We start from the raw sequence: 20,179 nt of genomic DNA, 5'->3' as shown, positions 1-20,179 counted from the left end.
CTGTGAGCAAACACTTTAAATAGAGGTGTAGAACAAAAATTGATAACAATGAATGGAAATGTATAAAGAGCATGGTGTATAAACTTTATATTACAGTTGTACAAGTAATACTGAAAGGTGTAAAACAGCACAATATAAAAAGGTATAATAATACTGGTGCAATACATATATGTGCATTTCTATGATAATACTCTTGTTTATTCAAATCTTCTTAACAGAATAATTAAATTGCCTTATCTTAATAATAAGATATTGAGTCATTCACAAACATTATCCGTTCCATTGTATATTAATTAACAAAATGATGAATGCTTCAACTTATCAAAAAATCTGACTTCTGTGATCAATAACATAAATGACAATCAACCTTCAATCTATAATTTTTTTTAAAATCTTTGATCCATAACAAAAAAAAGCAGCCAAATTGCTTATTGATTATGAATAAGTCATATATATTTGTCTGTTTAGTTATGGTGTGGAGTCCTTTCCTTCTTCATTGTTGAATTATTTTTAAATTTTTAACTGGCATTCATCTGGAAAAGCAATAAGTATATACATGTAGTTACACATCAGTGGAATTCTATAGAGAGAGATCAGAGAAAGAGAGTGAGAGAGAAAGAGAGAGAGAGTAGGCTTTAAATACATAGTAATGAAAAGGTGTTTCAAAATTATGTTTTTAAATATAAATATTACAAATCAATATTATGTTTCAACTATAAGCATATAATACATGTTTTAGAGATGTTTTTATTTGCAAGACTATAGACTTATTATGGCTATGTATGACTATATATGTTGACATATTTATCATGAAAGATATATCACAAAATTTAATCTATTATTAATGTTTTGTGTAAAATATATTATCAATACATTTCCAAAATACAGTTTACAGTATAAATACAAAAAAAAATACACTAGATAATACATGTACTTAAGCAATTTACGTTTATTTATAAGATCTCTATTATAAATCTAATTGATTTATAGATAATAAACATGTAATAAATGTGTTAGGCATTGTCATAATAGAGAGGTTGAGATTTCAAACGTGTACGGGTACGTGTACGTGAACTAGGGGAACCACCTAAATTCTTCGCGAATTACGTCATCAGTTTTTGTGACGACATGGTTTCTACACGTTCTCTAAACTTGTAGAGTGTCGTCTACACGTAAGTACAAACGTGTAGCTTTTTACAACAAATAAAATCTTATTGATGAGTGAATGTATTCTTGTGATACATTATATAGATTTTTAAGCTTCATTTGCATGAAATTTGATAAGAAATTTACCATTTATTTGGAATTAACTAAATAAATTCATGTCACAAAACTGCGTCGATTTACGTACACATTTATATCCTACAAGTTAAGAAATCTCAACTGATAAATTACAAAAATGTGTACGTGTACGTGTAGTTTTAACACACGTACGCGTACCCGTACACGTTTTAAATCTCAACCTCTCTATTATAAAGCAAATGTATAGACCATGTATACCTGTCATTCCATTGTAATTATGTTTCATTAATAACTAAAAGCTATTGATTAACCTTCTTAGGTTTTAAATTTTTACATTCTATATATCAAGCAATTACTGTGTTAGTTTCATCTAACATGTTATTATTATTGTTGAATAATTCTCCCATTCCTTCAAAATTAAAAAATTGCAAATATAGTTGCGTCCACTATAAATAATTTAATTTACATATCAATGCATGCAATTATATACCTCTAAACTAAACATATTAAATAAAAATTTATTCTATCATAGGTATCATTTTCAAGGAATATTTCATGCCAGAGACATATATAACAAGTACGTGTGTAATTTTCTGGAAAAAAAATTATGTTTTCTATTTGATTTATCAATAGACTCTATATATATATATATATATATATATATATATATATATATATATATATATATATATATATATATATATATATATATATATATATATATATATATATATATATATATATAATGTTACTGAAAAATGGCCAATTAATTCTTAGTTTTAAGAAAATTCCAGATATATATATATATGTCCCTGTTAATGCTTAATGTATGGTTATGTTTTGACATATTTCTTTCTATATACTATGTCTTATACATTTAAATTTTGCTGTAATGCCATTATACAAAAAGCATTTGTTGTCTGTCACCGTGAATATGTATTACCATTACCAAGTGGCTACAAATAACCTAGAATAAAGTTATACATTTATCAGATTGTAAGGAATACTGACATCAAAAGTGTAGTGGCATTTATATGTTTTCTTCTTCAAATCTATATCTTTTATAATAGGTGTTTCTTTTAGATGATCATTATATTTTCATTTAAAACTTGAAAGATATTTTACAGAATTATTTGCAAATCTTATTTCTTTTAAATAAACTTTCACGTACATTTATCTTTGTAATGCCTCCTTTCTCTGTGTGTTGGTGCATCTACTTCAAATGTACATCGTGGTTCATATCCTGGAATTTGCTGCTCAAACACTGTACTGCTGAATTGCTCTGGGTAATGCTGGCGCTGTTTGCGACACCAGTCCTGCTCTTTTTTCATTTCAACTGCGCACCAAGATTCTCTGGACTCTCCAATTGCAAGCATTTCTGCTTTTGATAATTGTTTTCCACCAGACATCTTCAAATTCGATAGAAGTTTTCAAGCAAAAAATCGTTGCTATGTATTAGCGTCCTTAGTCTGGATGCTTTTGTATCTTTATGGCATGCATAGAAAATTGCCTTGTATAAAACGTTTATCTGATCGCATTAAAAAGTTTGTGACTGATCTAAAACGGAAATCTTTTTTCCGGATGGGGGAGGGGGTGATCGATTACTCTGGATATACGATATACGTTCAATCGGTTAAATGATACATGCATTGCACAGGTGCTTGTTTATGTGATATTCTCCTCCCTTGGAAAATCGTTCTGGATCCGCGCATACATACATGTTTGTTATATGGCATTCCAAGTCACTAAAATATCTAACAATTAAAAAGAAGATGGGGGAATAAGATGGGGCAACTGCCCATTTGGTTTAGTCGTAAAATACAATTTCAAATTTAATATTTTTCAATTAAATATATTTGATATGTTATAATACAAGTTTATAAAAGGGTAATTTCTAACTATATTCAGTTTGAAATATTTCAAAAAACGATAAGAATTTTTTTTATAAATTCTTTAATTTTGGTGGTATCGAACCCACAACCTTAAAACATAAGTTATATAAAGTTACATAGTGGCTGGTGCTCTAACCACTGAGCCATTTCATTCACAACAAAGTGCGTTGTTTAAATTCTATATGAGACGTTGGCCACGACATTACGGGCTTGTATTATATTTCTAAAACGTTAAATTGTTGGGCAACAAAATGGTATTTTTAATGTATAGTGGGTCATCTCTCCACATTTTTGTTTATTAAACAATCGGTTTAAATTTCATTAAACCGCATTTAGACTATGATAAAAATATGGAGCTCAGAACCAGTCTATAAAAGAAAAGGCATTGAAGTTATAAAAATGACATTATTTGGAGGTTTTGACACGCATACGCCAGTTTAAATCAACCTATTGCAAGTATTTGAAATATTTAAGGGTTACAAACCGATGTTACATTAAATATACATTGTTTTTAATCATTTTTTAAAAAAAATTATCAGATTTATTGATATTTTAATTTTGCAGTATATAATCATTCCTCATATGGGCATTTTACACGCCTTATTCACCCATCTTCTTTCCTCTTTTTTGGAATAAAGAGGGCATTGTTCCATTAAAGGGGAAATTCGACCGAGGAACTCGCTTCCGTTAAATATTAAGGAGCAAATGCATCGTCGAACTATTTCCTCTTTCCTCAATGTTCGTAGCCTTGCATCCCAATCTAATTAAAATTAGACGTTCTGATTCAGAACGTCTAATTTTAATTAGATTGCCTTGCATCAAAACTTAAGATATTATAACAATTTATTTTCGTGGAAATATTTATTTCAAATTAAATGGATTTAGGGACATTATTCATGTTGCGTAGTTTTGTGATAACAATTATATTTAATAAAATCATTTATTTTTCATTTTGATTGTTGCATGTCAAGACTACTACATTTGTTCAAGTTGATTATTTATATATTAACGTACATTTATAAAGTCGATCATAAATTTGCTTATAATTAGAACCACAACACTTCCAGAAATATTATAACTAGCTACTTGGCTTGTGTGGTAATTATAATTTGAATTTCAGATGAATTTATAGACAAAGGAATATAGTCTCTTTCAGTTGATTTTATCCCCATGTACTGAACATAAATAATTTGAACTATGAGTTGGTGATCATCGTCGGAACTCATGGGTTTCCAATCACTGTGATTTTACACTGAAAGCAGTGAAACGGATACATAGTAAACCCGATGGATAGTCATCAGATCAATAATAAACAACGCATAATAGTATAGGCCTAATTAAAAGTAAATTAATTTGATGTAAAGTATGTGATTGTATTTTTTACATTAACAGGCATGCACATAGCGTCATCTTGAAAAGTTGGGGCTGGTGGGTTAAACATTCCAGAGAAAAAAATCGCCAATCTAAGTCCTAATCCGAAGAGAGGGGTGCGTAGCACCTCAAAATGTTATTTCGGTGTTAATTTTCTAATATTTTTATTTTCCTTAAAATAAGAGAGTAAGTGGGGCGGGGGGTGGGCTGGCAGTTCTCATACTGACTCCCCTTATGCTACATGTCTGAATAAAATGTTTTTTTATATTGCTGTATATACGGGTAAAACGATTCCAAGGATTTCATAGGGGAATCATTATCTGCCCTAGGCAGTGCAAGATGAATCAGATAAATCTGCAATATGTGTATGCAGTCGATCGCCCCTGTATGTCCTTATATGACCGTGTTAATGCGGGGGGGGGGGGGGTCTCTCAACTGCACATTGTCTCATATTGTCGTCGGTTCGGATGGAAAATTAATAGCCAGTTGATGTGCCAGTGATCAATTAATCGAGTATTTAAAGTCACGTTGCATTTACTTAAAATTTGTTGTTATCGTTGGGGTTGAACTTGACTTGAACTTGATTGCATGTTCCTAAATTAACACTAATCAATGAACGACAACTTCAAAGATTGTGTGGCAAGGCCAGCCGTCAAAAGTATTTTTTCTTCTATAATACATGACAATGATGCATGTGATGTGACCAATTTAGAGAAAAAACGCATACACGGATCGGGGGGAGGGGGTCGGGGGTTTGATGCATCATTTGATGCATTTCCACGTACATGAACGCCAGCCGTATATATTGCAAATAAATAATGTAAAATATGCACAGCACTCAAAATGGTGAACATTAGTAATGGTAAACTGAAAAGGTGGAATGCGTTCATGGTGGTATGAATGCAAATTTGGCCGGTTGTAGGGAATCGCACTAGATAAAGGGTAAGAGTATCAACAAAAGAAAGAAAAAAAACATTTCATTGGTCTCTCGGTGAATCTCAACTATGTAAAAGTTTAATTGATATTAGAAAAAAACCCACAAAATAACATTGGAGGGAATATGTTTTACCGAGTGACATGCAGTTACATGTATAATTGTCCAATGAAAAGGTACCAGGTAAGTTGCACAAAAGGGTAGATTTACATGTCATTGCTAAATAGCTTTTAATCGTGTGTTGACATTTTACCACGTGCTTTTCTATTTATAAAAAAAATTCCATAAACTTCCGTTTAGTGCGTAGGATTGTGGGTAAAAACGACGAAAACGAGCTGATGATCATGGACTAACGTAAACACCTGTGGGTTGTAAACAGGACAAGATCGGCTAAACGTAAGAAGATGGAGGCCGCTAATTCCCAGTCAGACACCCGGAATGGGGGAGGAACAGTTACCCACGAGCTGGTTAACGGTAGGTGAAAAATTAGAGCGCAAATGCCCCCCTGACTCAGTTGTTTACTACAACTTGCTCGATTGAAAACAAAACAACTTATTATTACGTAATTTGCACTGTTTTGCATGTGCGTTTTTGCATATGGATGCTGAATATATGCATTGAAGGTAAATTTCTGTTTGTTTTAATTGCAAATGAGGAAATTGACATCAGCTGGTTGTGAAATCGCATTTAAATATCTTTGTTGCATCACGAAAGAGCAAGGGATTTATAGATTCTATGAGCGGTTATTGACACTTGCTCTTGGTCATTGCCATTGGGGCATTTGAATGCAAAACCAATGCAATGCGAAAGCCGATTTAGTGTAATGAACAATGATATCAACATTTTACATTGACAGAATAATGTATTTTATATTGCTGAAAAAAAATTAAATATTATTTTTTTAGTAAGAAATCCAGTTTTTTTATTTGTTGATTAACCTTTCAAATTTTTGTGGCATTTCTAAATCTAATTTGGTTGAAATTTTGCTTATAAATTAATAAACAAAAAGTTATTTTGAGCACATAGAAAGTGAAAGTAAACTTTACAAGAAAATTGTAATCTATATTTGTGTAAACGTTGGCACTCAATCTATAAACTAAATTCAGTATGTTATGCAATGTTCATATCCACCAAGTGACTTGTTTTTATTAGGCGAATTGAATGAACTTGAGCATCCATAAGAAGTTTATCTTCATAAAGCATGGTTTATATCAATTGTAGTAAACATGGAGGGACGTGACAAAGTCGGAATGAAAGATTTTGACCTTTTGAAAGTTTTAGGAACAGGTGGTAAGTGAATTTAATTCCAAATCACTACTGGTCCAAGACCATGCAATTCTCACCAAGTACCTATTCTCACAATCAATTAAAGGCCACACAACTGTCCTTTTTTGTTACTTGTTCAAATTTCAAAATATTAATATTTTTTAATCCAGTTTGAAATGATAGCACTCAAATTGACATTTTGACATGATTTTAGTGTGTGCTCTGCCCAGGATTGTGGAATGCTGTTTACTAGCAATAAACAACATTAATCTTTTTGATATCCTCTGCCATGTAGTAAAAAGGGGAATTTTAGAATTAGACTTAAAAAAATATATATATGTAGAATCATTTATAAGTCAAAAGTATAAACTTGATTATATATATAACTTAGCATGACATATTAATTAAAGGGGAATAATTACCAGTAGCCCCTGAGCATCTTGAAATAATTAACTAAAGGTCTTTCCATGGGGAAGACAGAAGCTTCCATAGCTCCATCGTAATTAAGCCATGTGTACATTTTAAAATTATATCAGGCTAAGCCTTTGGATCCAGAAATGTTTTGCCAGGGGTGTGGGATGGAAGGCCTATATAGTTTTGATTGCTCTACTACAGAGTGAATAAGTTAAAATTTTCTGAGGTGGAAGGGGGGGGGGATCATGACTTTGCATGATTTACCAGCAACATTTAAAACAAAACAATTAAATAAGTTCAACTAGGATTAATATAACTATAATTATTATTTTCCTGTGTATCAATTTGCTTCCTGTGTACCGGTAAATGGATTAGCAGCATTCGCAACTGCAGGAGGACTATACGTCCTGGAGGCATTCACACCTGTAGTAGTTACACCTTTCCCTCACCAGAAATTTACCACATGGTAAAAATGTTTGGCCTTTAATGTTGCATTTCAATTGTGAAGTTGTGCAATAGCATGAACTGGTACTTGGCGAGACAGGGTTAGTACAGGTAACATGTTAGCATGGGGACTTTTATGCTTCAGAAAATATACAATGAATATTTCTAACCCATAAGAGTCTATAATGCTTTTTAAAAAAAGAAATCTATGTGTGGATTTTTAAAAAAAAATTATGAATACCCTTTTACAATTACATGCATGTGCATAACAATATCAAATTTTAAGATACATGTACTTCCAAATTATAAACCATGAAATTCATTGATAATCTGATCCGCAATAATGATGAATTCTGTGAAACAATTTTAATATATTTTTTATTCTCTCGAGCAGTGGGGTGATAGCATTGCTAATTATTAATTTCAAAAGTTGCTGGTGAATTATTTCAATCTCTAGATATAAGATATTTTTTTAGTACATACAACTCTTTTATGTATGAGTTATTCATATATGTTAACAATAGAACAAATGATTTAAATAGATTTACAACACATCTACAAGCATTTCTTAATGTCACAAGCAACATGTTCCCTCATTGTGTTAGTGATTTCTATCAATTTACAATTATACCTGCTACCTATCAGCCATTATTGTATTGTTACACCATTATATTCTTTTCAAAGCATATGGCAAAGTTTTCCTAGTCAGAAAAACAACAGGAAAGGACCAGGGAAAACTGTATGCCATGAAAGTCTTGAAGAAGGCCTCCATCGTTCAGAAAACCAAGACGACAGAACACACCAAGACAGAGAGGCAGGTCCTCGAGGCCATAAGGCAGGCCCCATTCCTAGTCCGCCTCCACTATGCCTTCCAGACAGAGGCCAAATTGCACCTCATCCTAGGTAATTTTGGAGAGTGCTTGCAAACACCTGCTCTGTTGGTAGTAACTTACAGCATTGCAAGAAATCAAGTGTTGACTGAAAGTCAGTTTTTATAAACAACTGGTAATTGTGGTTTCCACAAAATTCATTGAACCCCAATTTTCATGGGTATCTTTTCTGAGTTGTCAAAGAGAGATTTGTATTAACAAATTTTATTGGTTGGACTCTTCTCCCTCAATTTAACGAGGCCGAGTACAGAACGAGTACGCACGCTTTCGCGCAGCGTTTCATTTGTATTGTGACGTCATCTTTTTGCTTGGTTGACGCCATGGCGTGATAGTTTCAACTGCAGATATTCAGCGAAGTTTGATGAAAATAGCTCGTTTGATGCGTAAAATTAATGTTATATTGTGGAATAAACATAAATGTCTCGAAGTATAAGCTATATTTGGGCTCGGGTCGAAAACGTGAAGTGGTTTCAGTAAGCCTAGCCTTCTGTTGCGTTTTCTTAACCCGCCTAAGTATAGCTTAATTCATATATTTCAAAACAGTAACCATGTATTTTATATTAATGACCCTTAATATGTGATGTTATATATTCTTTTATTACTTAAATATGTCTGAATGTTTTAATTATACTATATAGATCATCTTTTCCGCCTTTGTAAAAAAAAAATAGCCATTCTTTGACAAATCTGGGAAATTTGGCATACAAAAATCAACTTTGATAAGACCCCTGGAACAAACCAGGAGGGAAACGGGTTTTTTTATTTGACCATTTGATGTCTTTTAGCAATAACTTAAACACGTAGAGCAGGGAAAGGAATCCCTAGGGCAGAAGTTTAAAAAAAATGTAAAATTGATACATTTCAAGCAAAATCCCATAGGGTCCTATGTTAAAGATTAACAAACTTTGAGATGACCCCCTAAACAAACGGTGTGGTAAATGTCTTATTTTTTAATCTTAAAATAATAATTATATCAGCAGAAATTCATGTAAAAAATTTCGTCCAAAAATCTAGGGCAGAACAAATTAGACCCGGCCTCGTTAATAATCCTCAGAACTGAATTTTACTAAATCCACAAAAAATTGATTCCCATGAACATCAATAAGACAAGAGATGTGTTCAGCAGAGCAAGCGCTTACAAGTGCTTGCCAAAATTTGTGCTGCAGGTACAGGGAATTTTTAATAGTACTTGTGAACACCTGCTCTGTTGAACATGCCTCAAAAGTATTTGAAATAGTAAAGAATGAATAGCGTGGAAATTTCTATAAGAAAAATTACCAACATTCTAATCTAATTAAACTGTAAATCTTTTCAACTCAAGTAAATTTGCAATGCTTTTATGTTCGGTATGTATGCTGTTAATTTAGTGTAATAACAACAACTGTAATTACAAATGCTGCAAGTACTTAATTATTGTAATGTATGAATCCCTTCTCTAACTGTAGACTATGTAAATGGAGGAGAGTTGTTTACACATCTGAATCAACACGAGCAGTTTACTGAAGACCAGGTCCGTGTGTACATTGGAGAAATTGTACTAGCACTGGAAAATCTTCACAAAGTAAGATGGGTTTTTTTCCTGTCTCAGAATGGAAAAAATTTACTTGAGGTTATAACTTAGAAGTGTTTTTAGATTTTGATTTGTCTTGAGTCTTTCTATGAATTACTGTATAAGGATATTACATATGTACATCTTGGTTTATTTTTTTTTTTTAGTTGGGCATTATCTATAGAGATATCAAACTAGAGAATATTTTGTTGGACTCGGAGGGTCACATTGTACTGACAGACTTTGGCCTGAGTAAAGAGTTTTTACCCTCGGACAAAGTAAGTTTATCAAAACATATATTTGGATTTATGTACTTATTAAAGATTCACTATAAATTGAAGTAAAAGCATAGTAAGTGATAAAACAAAGCAGATGGAATTATTTTGATATTATTTTGTTACAGCATTCTTTCAAATTAATCATTGTCCACCAAGAGGAAAATCAATTCAAATTAGCTTTCTACTTAAGGTCTTTCGATTGTCGTGTGACGTCATTGTGAGCAATCCGGAATATTTTACCGTTATCGGTTATAATAATAGTGTTATGTGGTGCATAGTTTTGCCAATATTTCTTGATTTATACCTGTGTTTAACCCATTTTAAGCTATGTATAGTGAAATGACACCAATGTTTAACAATTCATTGAGAGTAGTTTGAGTTGAAATCGCTGAATTCAGTGAAAAACTGATAAAACCGTATATTGGCAAACTTGACAGAGACCACAATTCATAATTTTTTACCAGGCAAGGTAAACATTTCTTTGCAGATTTCGATAGGATATATAATGAATTACAAATGTACCAATTTTCAGTGAGTTTGAACCATTATTTCAAAAGTTATAGACGTTTGATGTTGCTAAACTGTACTTATTCATGGTTGAAAAATCGTATCAAAATGCACTGTAAATGTGATAGCTTTCATACTGGCAATTTTAAATGGCCTTAAAATGTTAAAATACTTAAAATAAAGGATTGCGATTAATTTCTTTTAAAAATTGCTTTATTATATCGAAATTAGTTAAAATAAATGTGATGTTTGATAAGAGAGCAGTCGTTGCTATAACTGTCCTGATAGTGTACTTGTGTTAGCTCCTACAGCATGAACAAAATATTTGCAACATACCAATATTTAACTTTAATTTGATTGTTTGCATATTAATCATCAAATTTAAACAAAAATTACACAGATTAAACCATAAAAACATCGAGGGTGGAGAAACCTTAAAAAAAAATTCTTCAGAAAATACTGTTAATAAAATACATGGATGTGATTTACTTTTGTTTATTTTGTGAAATATGTTCTCCAGAACTATAGGGCTTACTCTTTCTGTGGCACCATCGAATACATGGCCCCTGAAGTAGTAGAAGGGGGCAGCTCTGGCCATGACTTTGTAAGTACTTTTCTATTCTATATGTATAGTACAGAAGACTGGTGAACTTTTGTCGTTGCATAAATTTTTTAATGCAACACTCCATATAGAGTTATTTCATGTTTTAAAAATTGTATTGAAGCTTCATGTTCACAAGTTTTTCATTTCTTTTTTGGTTTTATACATATTAAATTTAAACCACCTCATATTTATGACAGTACATGTATAAATTCGATATTCATTTGCTTTAAGGAAAAATTCATTGAATAGATATGTAATTTTTTTGTTCTGGGATCTGTTTGCAGGCAGTTGACTGGTGGTCTCTCGGTGTTCTGACCTATGAGTTGTTAACTGGTGCTTCACCGTTCACAGTGGATGGCGAAAGAAATACACAATCGGAAATATCAAAGTATGGCATCAAACTCTACACATTAAAACTTAATTTTTAACATTTTCACCATTTGATTTTATCACTTCTTCTATTTTTTGCATTTTATCGGTACATGTAGTTGAGAAAATTTAATGATGATGAAATACTGTTATTTGATCTTGAAATGGTAAAATTTAATGTAAAGATTCCAAAATTGGATAAATTCTCTGCCATATCAAATCTATGGTTGTTAGATATAGGCTTTTGTAATCTAGAAGTCTTCAACAGTGGAGCATTTTACTTACTTTTAAAATAAACCTCCAAAAATAAGTATGTGCTGTAAAATCTGGATTTATTTTGTGAGATGGTTGTAAGTCTGGAGTCTTAAGTCAGCCGTCTTCTCCAATTCAAAATTTATGCTGTATCAGTTGAGTGCTAGGCATTTATAAGCTGATTACTTGTAAACAATTTTGACTAAACATTTCAGACGAATCTTGAAAGCAGAGCCCCCTATGCCACGGGAGTTTTCTGCAGAAGTGAAAGATTTCATCAGACGGTTACTTACTAAAAACCCAGAAAATCGGCTTGGTGCAAAAAGTGCTGAGGAAGTCAAAAAACACAAATTCTTCAAGGTTAGACTGAATTTACATTAAGAACAAATTTAAGGTCTACCATGTCTCCTCGTAATATTTTTCAAGAATGCCTATAAGTACAGGAACAGCTAAAAGACATACAAGAGGATTGCAAAAACAATTGGATACCATTAACTTTCTTTGATTTTGTGTTGTATAAGAATTACGCGGTGAATATGTATATGTGTATGTTTGAGTGTTAGTAGAAAGGACAGGATCTTTGTTTTTATAAATCAAATTAAGTTTCGAAGCTAAAAAAATCTGCATTTTAAAACAAAACTCTTATTAAAAACTCAATTTTATGAATAGGGACCACGAGAATCTTTGTACATGTAATTACATGTAAGTTTGTTGTATTGTATATTTGAAGGGTCTCAACTGGAAGCATCTTGCAGAGAGGAAAGTGCCTCCCCCATTTGTGCCAAAAATTTCCCACGAGCTTGATGTTGGTAACTTTGCCACTGAATTCACAAATATGGCTCCCCAAGACTCCCCTGCAGCTGTTCCAATGAATGTGGAGAAAATGTTTAAGGTAATTCAAAATGTCTTTTCCGTTTTGTTACAGCTTGATTAGAGTTTGATTACTGACATTTCCATTGAAGGGACCAGAATCTTATGTGTTTTTTGCTTTATCAATGTTATTCTTTAAAACATATATCATCATTTTCAAAACATTAATTATATATTACGTGTACTATAAATGATATTTCTAATAGATCATTTCTTTAAAAAAGACTTTTAGACTGCAAATAACCGATGTGTTTCTAATGTCTTTGATATTTATTTGCAGGGTTATTCTTATGTGGCTCCTTCAGTCATATTTAGTGAGAATACCATCAGTAATAATTTACTGTGTCATGACAATTCAAACCAACCAAGAGATATTCAAATCAGATATGCTAGTCATTTTAAGGTAACCAGATCTAACTATTTAGTCGATTATATTTGACACTAGTTATGTAAAAGCTCTATTTTTCATGCCCATATTTTGTAATTCAATCAAATGAATATTCTATTTTTGAAGTAAAACAATTTGAAGCATTAACATGACCAAGTGGTTTTTTTCTTCATTTTTATAGAACTCCGCATTTTTTCAAAATTATGAAATTGATTTGTCTGAGAAGCCAATAGGAGATGGAAGCTTCTCTATATGTCGGTAAGACATCATTGAGTATTACATGTTTTTCATCCAAACAGATAGTGTTAAGTTATATTTTGAAGAAGTGGATATTATACATGGGTGTAACTCTATTGCAGTAAATGTCTCCACAAGGCTACTCAGAAACAATATGCAGTGAAAATAGTCTCTCGTCGGTTGGATTGCACTCGGGAAGTCAACCTCTTAAGAAAGTGCCAGGGTCATCCAAACATAGTCACTCTTCAGGAAAGCATGGTTGATGAGGTAAATACTGGAAGTCCAGACACACCCAGTATTGAATTATGTTTATTTCACACATAAAATTTCTCATCAAATTGCAGTGTGTAAACGACTGGTAGAACCAATTACAGTGTTAGAATTTAATAGGTTGATTTTCACATCACACTTGGTCCACAAGTACCATTTTTGTCAATGCTTAGCATGTCCATCTTTTATCAACCAACCATCTTTAAAAGATGCTCAGGTGACAGTTTTATTCTATTTGCATTTACAGTTTATTCTTGTGCTTACTAGTGTTCTTGGTTTTTCAGTTCCATACTTATATTGTCCTGGAACTACTAAAGGGAGGAGAATTGTTAGACAGAATCAGGAAAAAGAAAAGTTTCACTGAACCAGAGGCTAGTAATATCATGCTCAAATTAGTCAATGCTGTAGACTTCATGCACTCTAAAGGGATTGTTCACAGGGATTTAAAACCAGAGGTAAGAAGGATGTCGGCATCAAACATTTCATTAATACATGAGAATAGTTAAGATTAACAAGGTCATAAATTGTTGTTTAAAAAAGAATAACAGATACATGTACAGTTATATCAACAATTATCAATATTTGATTCACATAAAGTCCAAAATATGTGTACAGTCACTGTCTGGTTGCATTCTTTTTATAAAATCAGTGAAAACAGTTGTAAGACATACTAGAGTGTATCAATTCTTGTTCCAGAACCTGCTCTTTGTTGATGAATCTGAGGATGCAGAGATCAAGATTGTCGATTTTGGATTTGCTCGCCTGAAACCAGAGATGAAGAAGTTGGAGACACCATGTTTTACCTTGCCATATGGAGCTCCGGAGGTCATGAAACAGATGTCAGGAACCAAGGATGGCTATGATGAGGCCTGTGATCTATGGAGTCTTGGTGTTATTCTAGTCAGTAAATTTTGTTTACAACAATACATACCTGATTTATTGAAGAAATTTTATGTATACTCTTTTCCTGCTCTTTGAACATGCAGTTTGATTTAACCTAAAAAAGAAAAAAAAACACAGGATATAGAGTGTTTCCTTCACGCATGTGTGGATGAACAATAATTTCAAAGATATGAAAGTTGCATTCTTATCTTTGACTTATTTTGACTGAAATTTATAAATTTACTTGCAGTACACAATGTTATCTGGAAAAGTTCCATTTCAAACCAAGAGCAAAAATGACAGTGCCTCTACCATCATGAGGAGAATAAAAGATGGGCAGTTTGATTTCTCAAGCTCAGAGTGGAAGGATGTGTCCCAGAAAGCAAAGGACCTGATTCAAGGTACATTAATATTAAAATGTTTAGAGACATTTTTCTGCTCTGGCACTACACCCTCACCCTCATATTTAGGATGGAACATTGTTGATATCTGAGTATCTGAGTAAAATTAAACATTCCTTCCAACTGTTGAACTGTTCTTGATATTTTACAACTGATCAAGAGCAAAGATGAAAATGGTCTTGTCTAAAAAGAAATATGCCATTTATCTCAACTTATTAAAGGAAGAGATAAACATAGTAATGTCTAATAAACTTCATTGTGTGATTTATCAGGTTTGCTAACTGTTGAAGCCAGTGAAAGAATGACAATGCAAGCTGTGAAGAATAGTGAGTGGTTGATGGGAAGTGACAGTCAAGTGTACTCAGTGACCCCTCTCAGGACCCCAGGGGTGTTGTGTCACAGTAACACAGTGGTTCATTCTCAACTCTCCGCCACAATGGATGCCTTCAAAAAGGCAACCATGGAGGGTTTCAGACTGCAGAATGTGGAAGGGGCTCCTCTGTATAAAAGGCGAAAGGAGAAACGCAACTCAGGGGAGGGAAGAAATAACTCGACTGATTCCTCCAATTCCAATTCCAGCACAGGAGGGGGAACCCAGAACAGTGCGTCCTCACCAATCTCTGTGCGACACCTGTCCAGTACCTCTAGCACTTCTCACAGTTCTACCTGTAGCATGGGCTTTGTTCCCAAAATACCTCAGGACGTTAATTTAGACGACTCTGGCCAGTTTGACATATTTGAGAATAGTCAGAGCATCAGTACTCCAAAGTTCTCTCTGGGAGACTCCGATCCGGGAGAGAAAACTCTCACCCCTCTCCCCCGGGGCACAAAAAGAGTCCACAGCGAGCTGTTAGAGAGTGTGGAGTCGGATGATGGAGACAATGATGATGATATAGATGATGATGAAGATGAAGACGGAAATGATGAAAGTGTCATTGTTGTGTCTGATGATGACTCAGATGGAGATGGCCCTCATTTGAATGTTAAAAGACCCCGAACGGACACTATCGTTATCCCCGATGACTGATCATTTCATTGGGTGGGTTAGAATAGAATTATTCTCTTTTTCTTGCCTTGAGATGTGATTCTTTTACCACATTTACATGGAGAATGTTTTGAACAACTTGTTATTTTGAGATATATGTTTAGATTTTGTTGAGACTTTTATATTGGTTTTACTAATATATAATTGATACAGGTTTTAATGATTGGAATACAGTTTGAGTCATCTTAGTACTTGTTTTGGTTTTAGAAAAAAAAACTGTCAGAGGCTTGAATTGGAAAATAACTATGACTTTTTATGAACTGTCATAATACCAAGGGTATACATGAAAAGTTTATAGAATACAATAATCAATTTAGAAATACTCTTTTTGATTATACAGTTGTGCATGTATAATGAAATAGAAGTCATCATTGGAATGGATTTTGATGTGTTTGAGGTTTATTATATTTACGATATGATTAAACTGATCATTAATGTATGTAATTGGATCTCCATTCTTCATTACCTGACGTTTTGGAATGTGTACCTCATTCTTGATTTCAAATACAGTAAATGATAATCTCGTGTTTAGAAAAAAACCCATTTTCCAATTTACAAAGGTACTGATAATCCACATATTGATTCTGATGGCTTGAGAACACACATACCCAAATGGTAGTGATGGGGTATCAAAAAAGAAGAATTTTGACTCATTTGTAAGATATTTTTTTGGAAGGTTTAAAATTGTGGAATTGCCAATATTTTTCTCAGTCTGGTACAGTAAAAAAAGTTTTTATATTGATATGATTTTGAGCATTATTTTTTCCCATGGTTATTACATGTATATATATTTCTTTGTACATGTAACTTGTTTCAGTACTTATAAAATCCTGCAATGAAAAATGGCACTACCATAGTTTTAAGAATATGAATTTCTTGTACATGAATTTTCACTTTTATACTGTACAAAGGATTTACTATACATTTTCACTTTCATATTTGTGCATACTTGAATCATTTTTGGAAGAAATTTTGCTTTTACAAAGAAAATGAGTTGATGCATACTTAGTTATTTTAAACAACAAATGATCTTCCAATGTACATATATCAGCATATTTGTATTGTCAGATTGAAGAAAAATACCGCTAATGAAAGCATTGAAGATTTGCTTTTTAAAAAAGCAAAACAATTACATTTGTATACAAGTACATCTTTATAAGGAGGTATCATGCAAGTTTTCATAAATTTTGTTTTAACGGAATCAAACATTTCTGAATTTGAGTTGAAATTTCATACTCTTTTGCATGTTATGCTAGTAATGCTATGTATTTTGACAAAATACATCAAAATGAAATGATGCTTCTGTGTAATTCCAATAAAGTTGCTCAAACCAATTTAAGACTGTTATCCCAAATGGCAGCTTTGCATTAGCATTTTCCTTCATACCTCTTCTGTGAATATATGGCTTTTTAAGGGCAGACAACTTTTCTCCTTTGTTTTAAGAAGCACATCTATTTTTATGTATGTATATGATTTCTTACAATATTTTCTTTTTTCAGTGTTTTATTATTTATCTTCAAAACTGTACTATCTGAAAAAATTTTGATGGAAGAATTGGGGATCCAAATTGGAATTCTTAATCAAAATTTTTGAAAGCTTTTTTGAGATTCTAATGAGCAGAACATTTTCTGTATTTCATACCTTGTGTGAAAAAAAATTACTGTTGTTTAGTTGTTTATTCTCCCTTAATTGATGTACATATTTACAGTATTTAGAATGAATTTCAAATCTTAATGGAAATTTGCACTATTAGTTCAGTGAATTTTGGAGGTTTACATGTAAAAGAAATATAGGGTCCACACAGTAGCAGTGATAGCAACTCATTGTGTTTCAATTGCCATTTTGTGTTGTTAGGTTTTGATTGAGAGAGAAAATTTAATTGTAAAATTTGTTACTCTTTTTGAAGGAATTTAAAGTCATATGTATTGATATGTTTATTGTATAACTTGTAACCTTCTTTCATTCTGTGCAATACAAATCATTTTGTAGTTGAACATCGTAATGTTAGTAAATTAGTGAGACTACATGCAGTGCTGAGAAAGAATTGGTGCATTATTAGAGTGTTGTTTTTTGGTCCATGTACTTCTCTCCGAGGTACTGGTATATATTGATTCTATGTACAGAAGACTTCTCTGAAAGTTGTGGTGACTGAGCTTGTATTTGAACAGCTTTTTACCAATATCTTGAATTAAACTTTTTCTCTGGATGAAATTGTAGCAGTCATATCAATGAAATCGCCTTCTTCCATTGCTTGAACAAAGTTATGTGTAGATTGATAATTCCCTACAGTGTTAATATGAAGCATTAATAGGAGTGGACTGATCGAGTTGTTGGTGAAATTTATCAATGTATGAATGTTGTTTTATCTGGTATAGAATGTTGTTCTATTTGGAATAGTATATTGTTAGTTTTTATTCATGTTTATTGTTGAAGTCTGGAAAAGAAAACGCATAGAATATTGCATGTCTTAAGATACATATTTATATTTTAATTCTCTTCTTTTGATATATACAGGGCTCAAAATTTCTAGTTAAAAAATGCACATTCAGTCTACTTGGAGATGTAGAGAGCTTTGCAGATTGTGTTTTACTGTTTATAATGGAAACTTATTTTTATACCTTGTCTAATTATTATAATATTATTATTATAATTACCATATAGATTATTTCTGAAGTGGTGAATTGTTATTGTTATATTGGTATATGATTTTATGTTTGTTAGAAATGGAGGCAAGTCTGTGTTTTCTGTGATATTTGGATTAAATTAAGGAGCTTGATTTCCTGTCATAGGCAGTCATTATAGAATCTTTATTTTGTTTGTTTTGCCGAGGTTTTGTCCTGCAATGTCGAATGATTTGTATATTTCTCATGTTGTATGTATGTTTTGTGTAGTTCATTACAATATCATTGTTGAAAAAAGTCTTTGTTATAGATGTATCTTCTCACTCTTGTATTTTTAAGGATATAAAAAATAAATGAATAAATTTCAAAAATTGACACTTTCAGACTGTTAATTATATTTTTATAACTGGAATTTATCCCATTTCCTAGTTGATATCCATGTTGCTTCACATTAAATGTGTAAGTTTGATGTTCTATATTTTTAGTGACCAACAAACAGACAACAATCTTAGATTCCAAGGAATTTGAGCTAATACAAACAGCTAGCTTCTATTGTGATTTTACAAACTAAGACTTTTCTTTAAATGGTTTGAATGTTTAATTTTTGTATAATAAACTGGTACAGCAAAATTCAAATTTGATGAACGTAGATTTATATCAATTTTATGGCCATAAAGAATTTCAATTTATGTCCCACCAAAATTTTAACATAAACCTTTGAAAAATAATTGCGTATAGATAACACTTATAAAAGGAATTTATGGTTATATAGAAACCTTTTTCAGGTCTTTGTATGTGACAACGATTTAAGTGTGTAATGTATATTCTAATTATACATTTCATCAATGACGTAAATATTGTATTGCTTGGGTGCAAGCAGGGTTTACATAATTATTAGGGCCCCGCTCTGCAGGGGCCCTACATAGTGATCAGCCTGTCCATCTGATATCGTTTCTCCAGAGCATATCTTCTCTCCCCTTGGCCTAATCTGGCTCATAATCACATAATCAATACTTAACCCCCAGAGTGCATTTGGGTAAAGGGTGTGCAGTGACCTTGAACCATGTTGCTAGGTCTAAGGTTAAGGTCATAGCAGAATAATAAATAAAATTCTTGTCTAGGGTATATCTTTTATCCCCTTGGTCCAATCTAGCCCATACTTCACTCACAGAGTGTCTATGATGAAAGAGTATGCAGTGACCTTGAGTGAAGTATGTAAGTCAAGGGTCAAGGTCATATTCGACATCACAAAAATAATTTTTCAGAACATATATTATTCTATTTCGCCCTATTTGACTCATACTTCACATAAACAGAGCATTTGAGTAAAGGGTGTATTGTGACCTTGAACCAATTTTCAAGGTCAAATGGGAAGGTCATACCAGAATTATATGAAAAATTCTTGTCTGGAGCATATCTTCTCTCCCTTTGCTCTAATCTGGCTCATACTTCA

At 32.3% G+C, this 20,179-nt stretch overlaps 1 protein-coding gene across 1 annotated transcript; it reads left to right on the top strand.

The window, feature by feature from the left end:
- Positions 1-5,743: 5,743 nt before the first annotated feature.
- Positions 5,744-19,103, top strand: LOC128176644 (ribosomal protein S6 kinase alpha-5-like). The gene is made up of 16 exons (XM_052843111.1): positions 5,744-5,913; positions 6,661-6,729; positions 8,248-8,466; positions 9,899-10,014; positions 10,170-10,280; positions 11,308-11,391; positions 11,676-11,779; positions 12,228-12,372; positions 12,743-12,904; positions 13,163-13,285; positions 13,452-13,528; positions 13,630-13,774; positions 14,062-14,232; positions 14,474-14,677; positions 14,910-15,060; positions 15,333-19,103. Exons 1-16 carry the CDS (start codon positions 5,844-5,846, stop codon positions 16,085-16,087), a joined length of 2,706 nt encoding a protein of 901 aa, XP_052699071.1. The 5' UTR covers positions 5,744-5,843; the 3' UTR covers positions 16,088-19,103.
- Positions 19,104-20,179: the final 1,076 nt, after the last annotated feature.

Source organism: Crassostrea angulata, chromosome 3 (assembly GCF_025612915.1).
Source record: "Crassostrea angulata isolate pt1a10 chromosome 3, ASM2561291v2, whole genome shotgun sequence".
In the NCBI taxonomy this organism is placed as follows: Eukaryota; Metazoa; Mollusca; class Bivalvia; order Ostreida; family Ostreidae; genus Magallana; species Magallana angulata.
This window is presented reverse-complemented; position numbering and strand designations above follow the sequence as displayed.

What these genes read in the sequence shown, in the direction of transcription:
- LOC128176644 (XM_052843111.1), top strand. Translation starts at nt 5,844, where the DNA reads ATGGAGGCCGCTAATTCCCAGTCAGACACCCGGAATGGGGGAGGAACA. An exon ending in ACAGGGATTTAAAACCAGAG is followed by an intron (nt 14,233 to 14,473) that starts GTAAGAAGGATG and finishes TTCTTGTTCCAG; the next exon opens with AACCTGCTCTTTGTTGATGA. An exon ending in AGCAAAGGACCTGATTCAAG is followed by an intron (nt 15,061 to 15,332) that starts GTACATTAATAT and finishes GTGATTTATCAG; the next exon opens with GTTTGCTAACTGTTGAAGCC.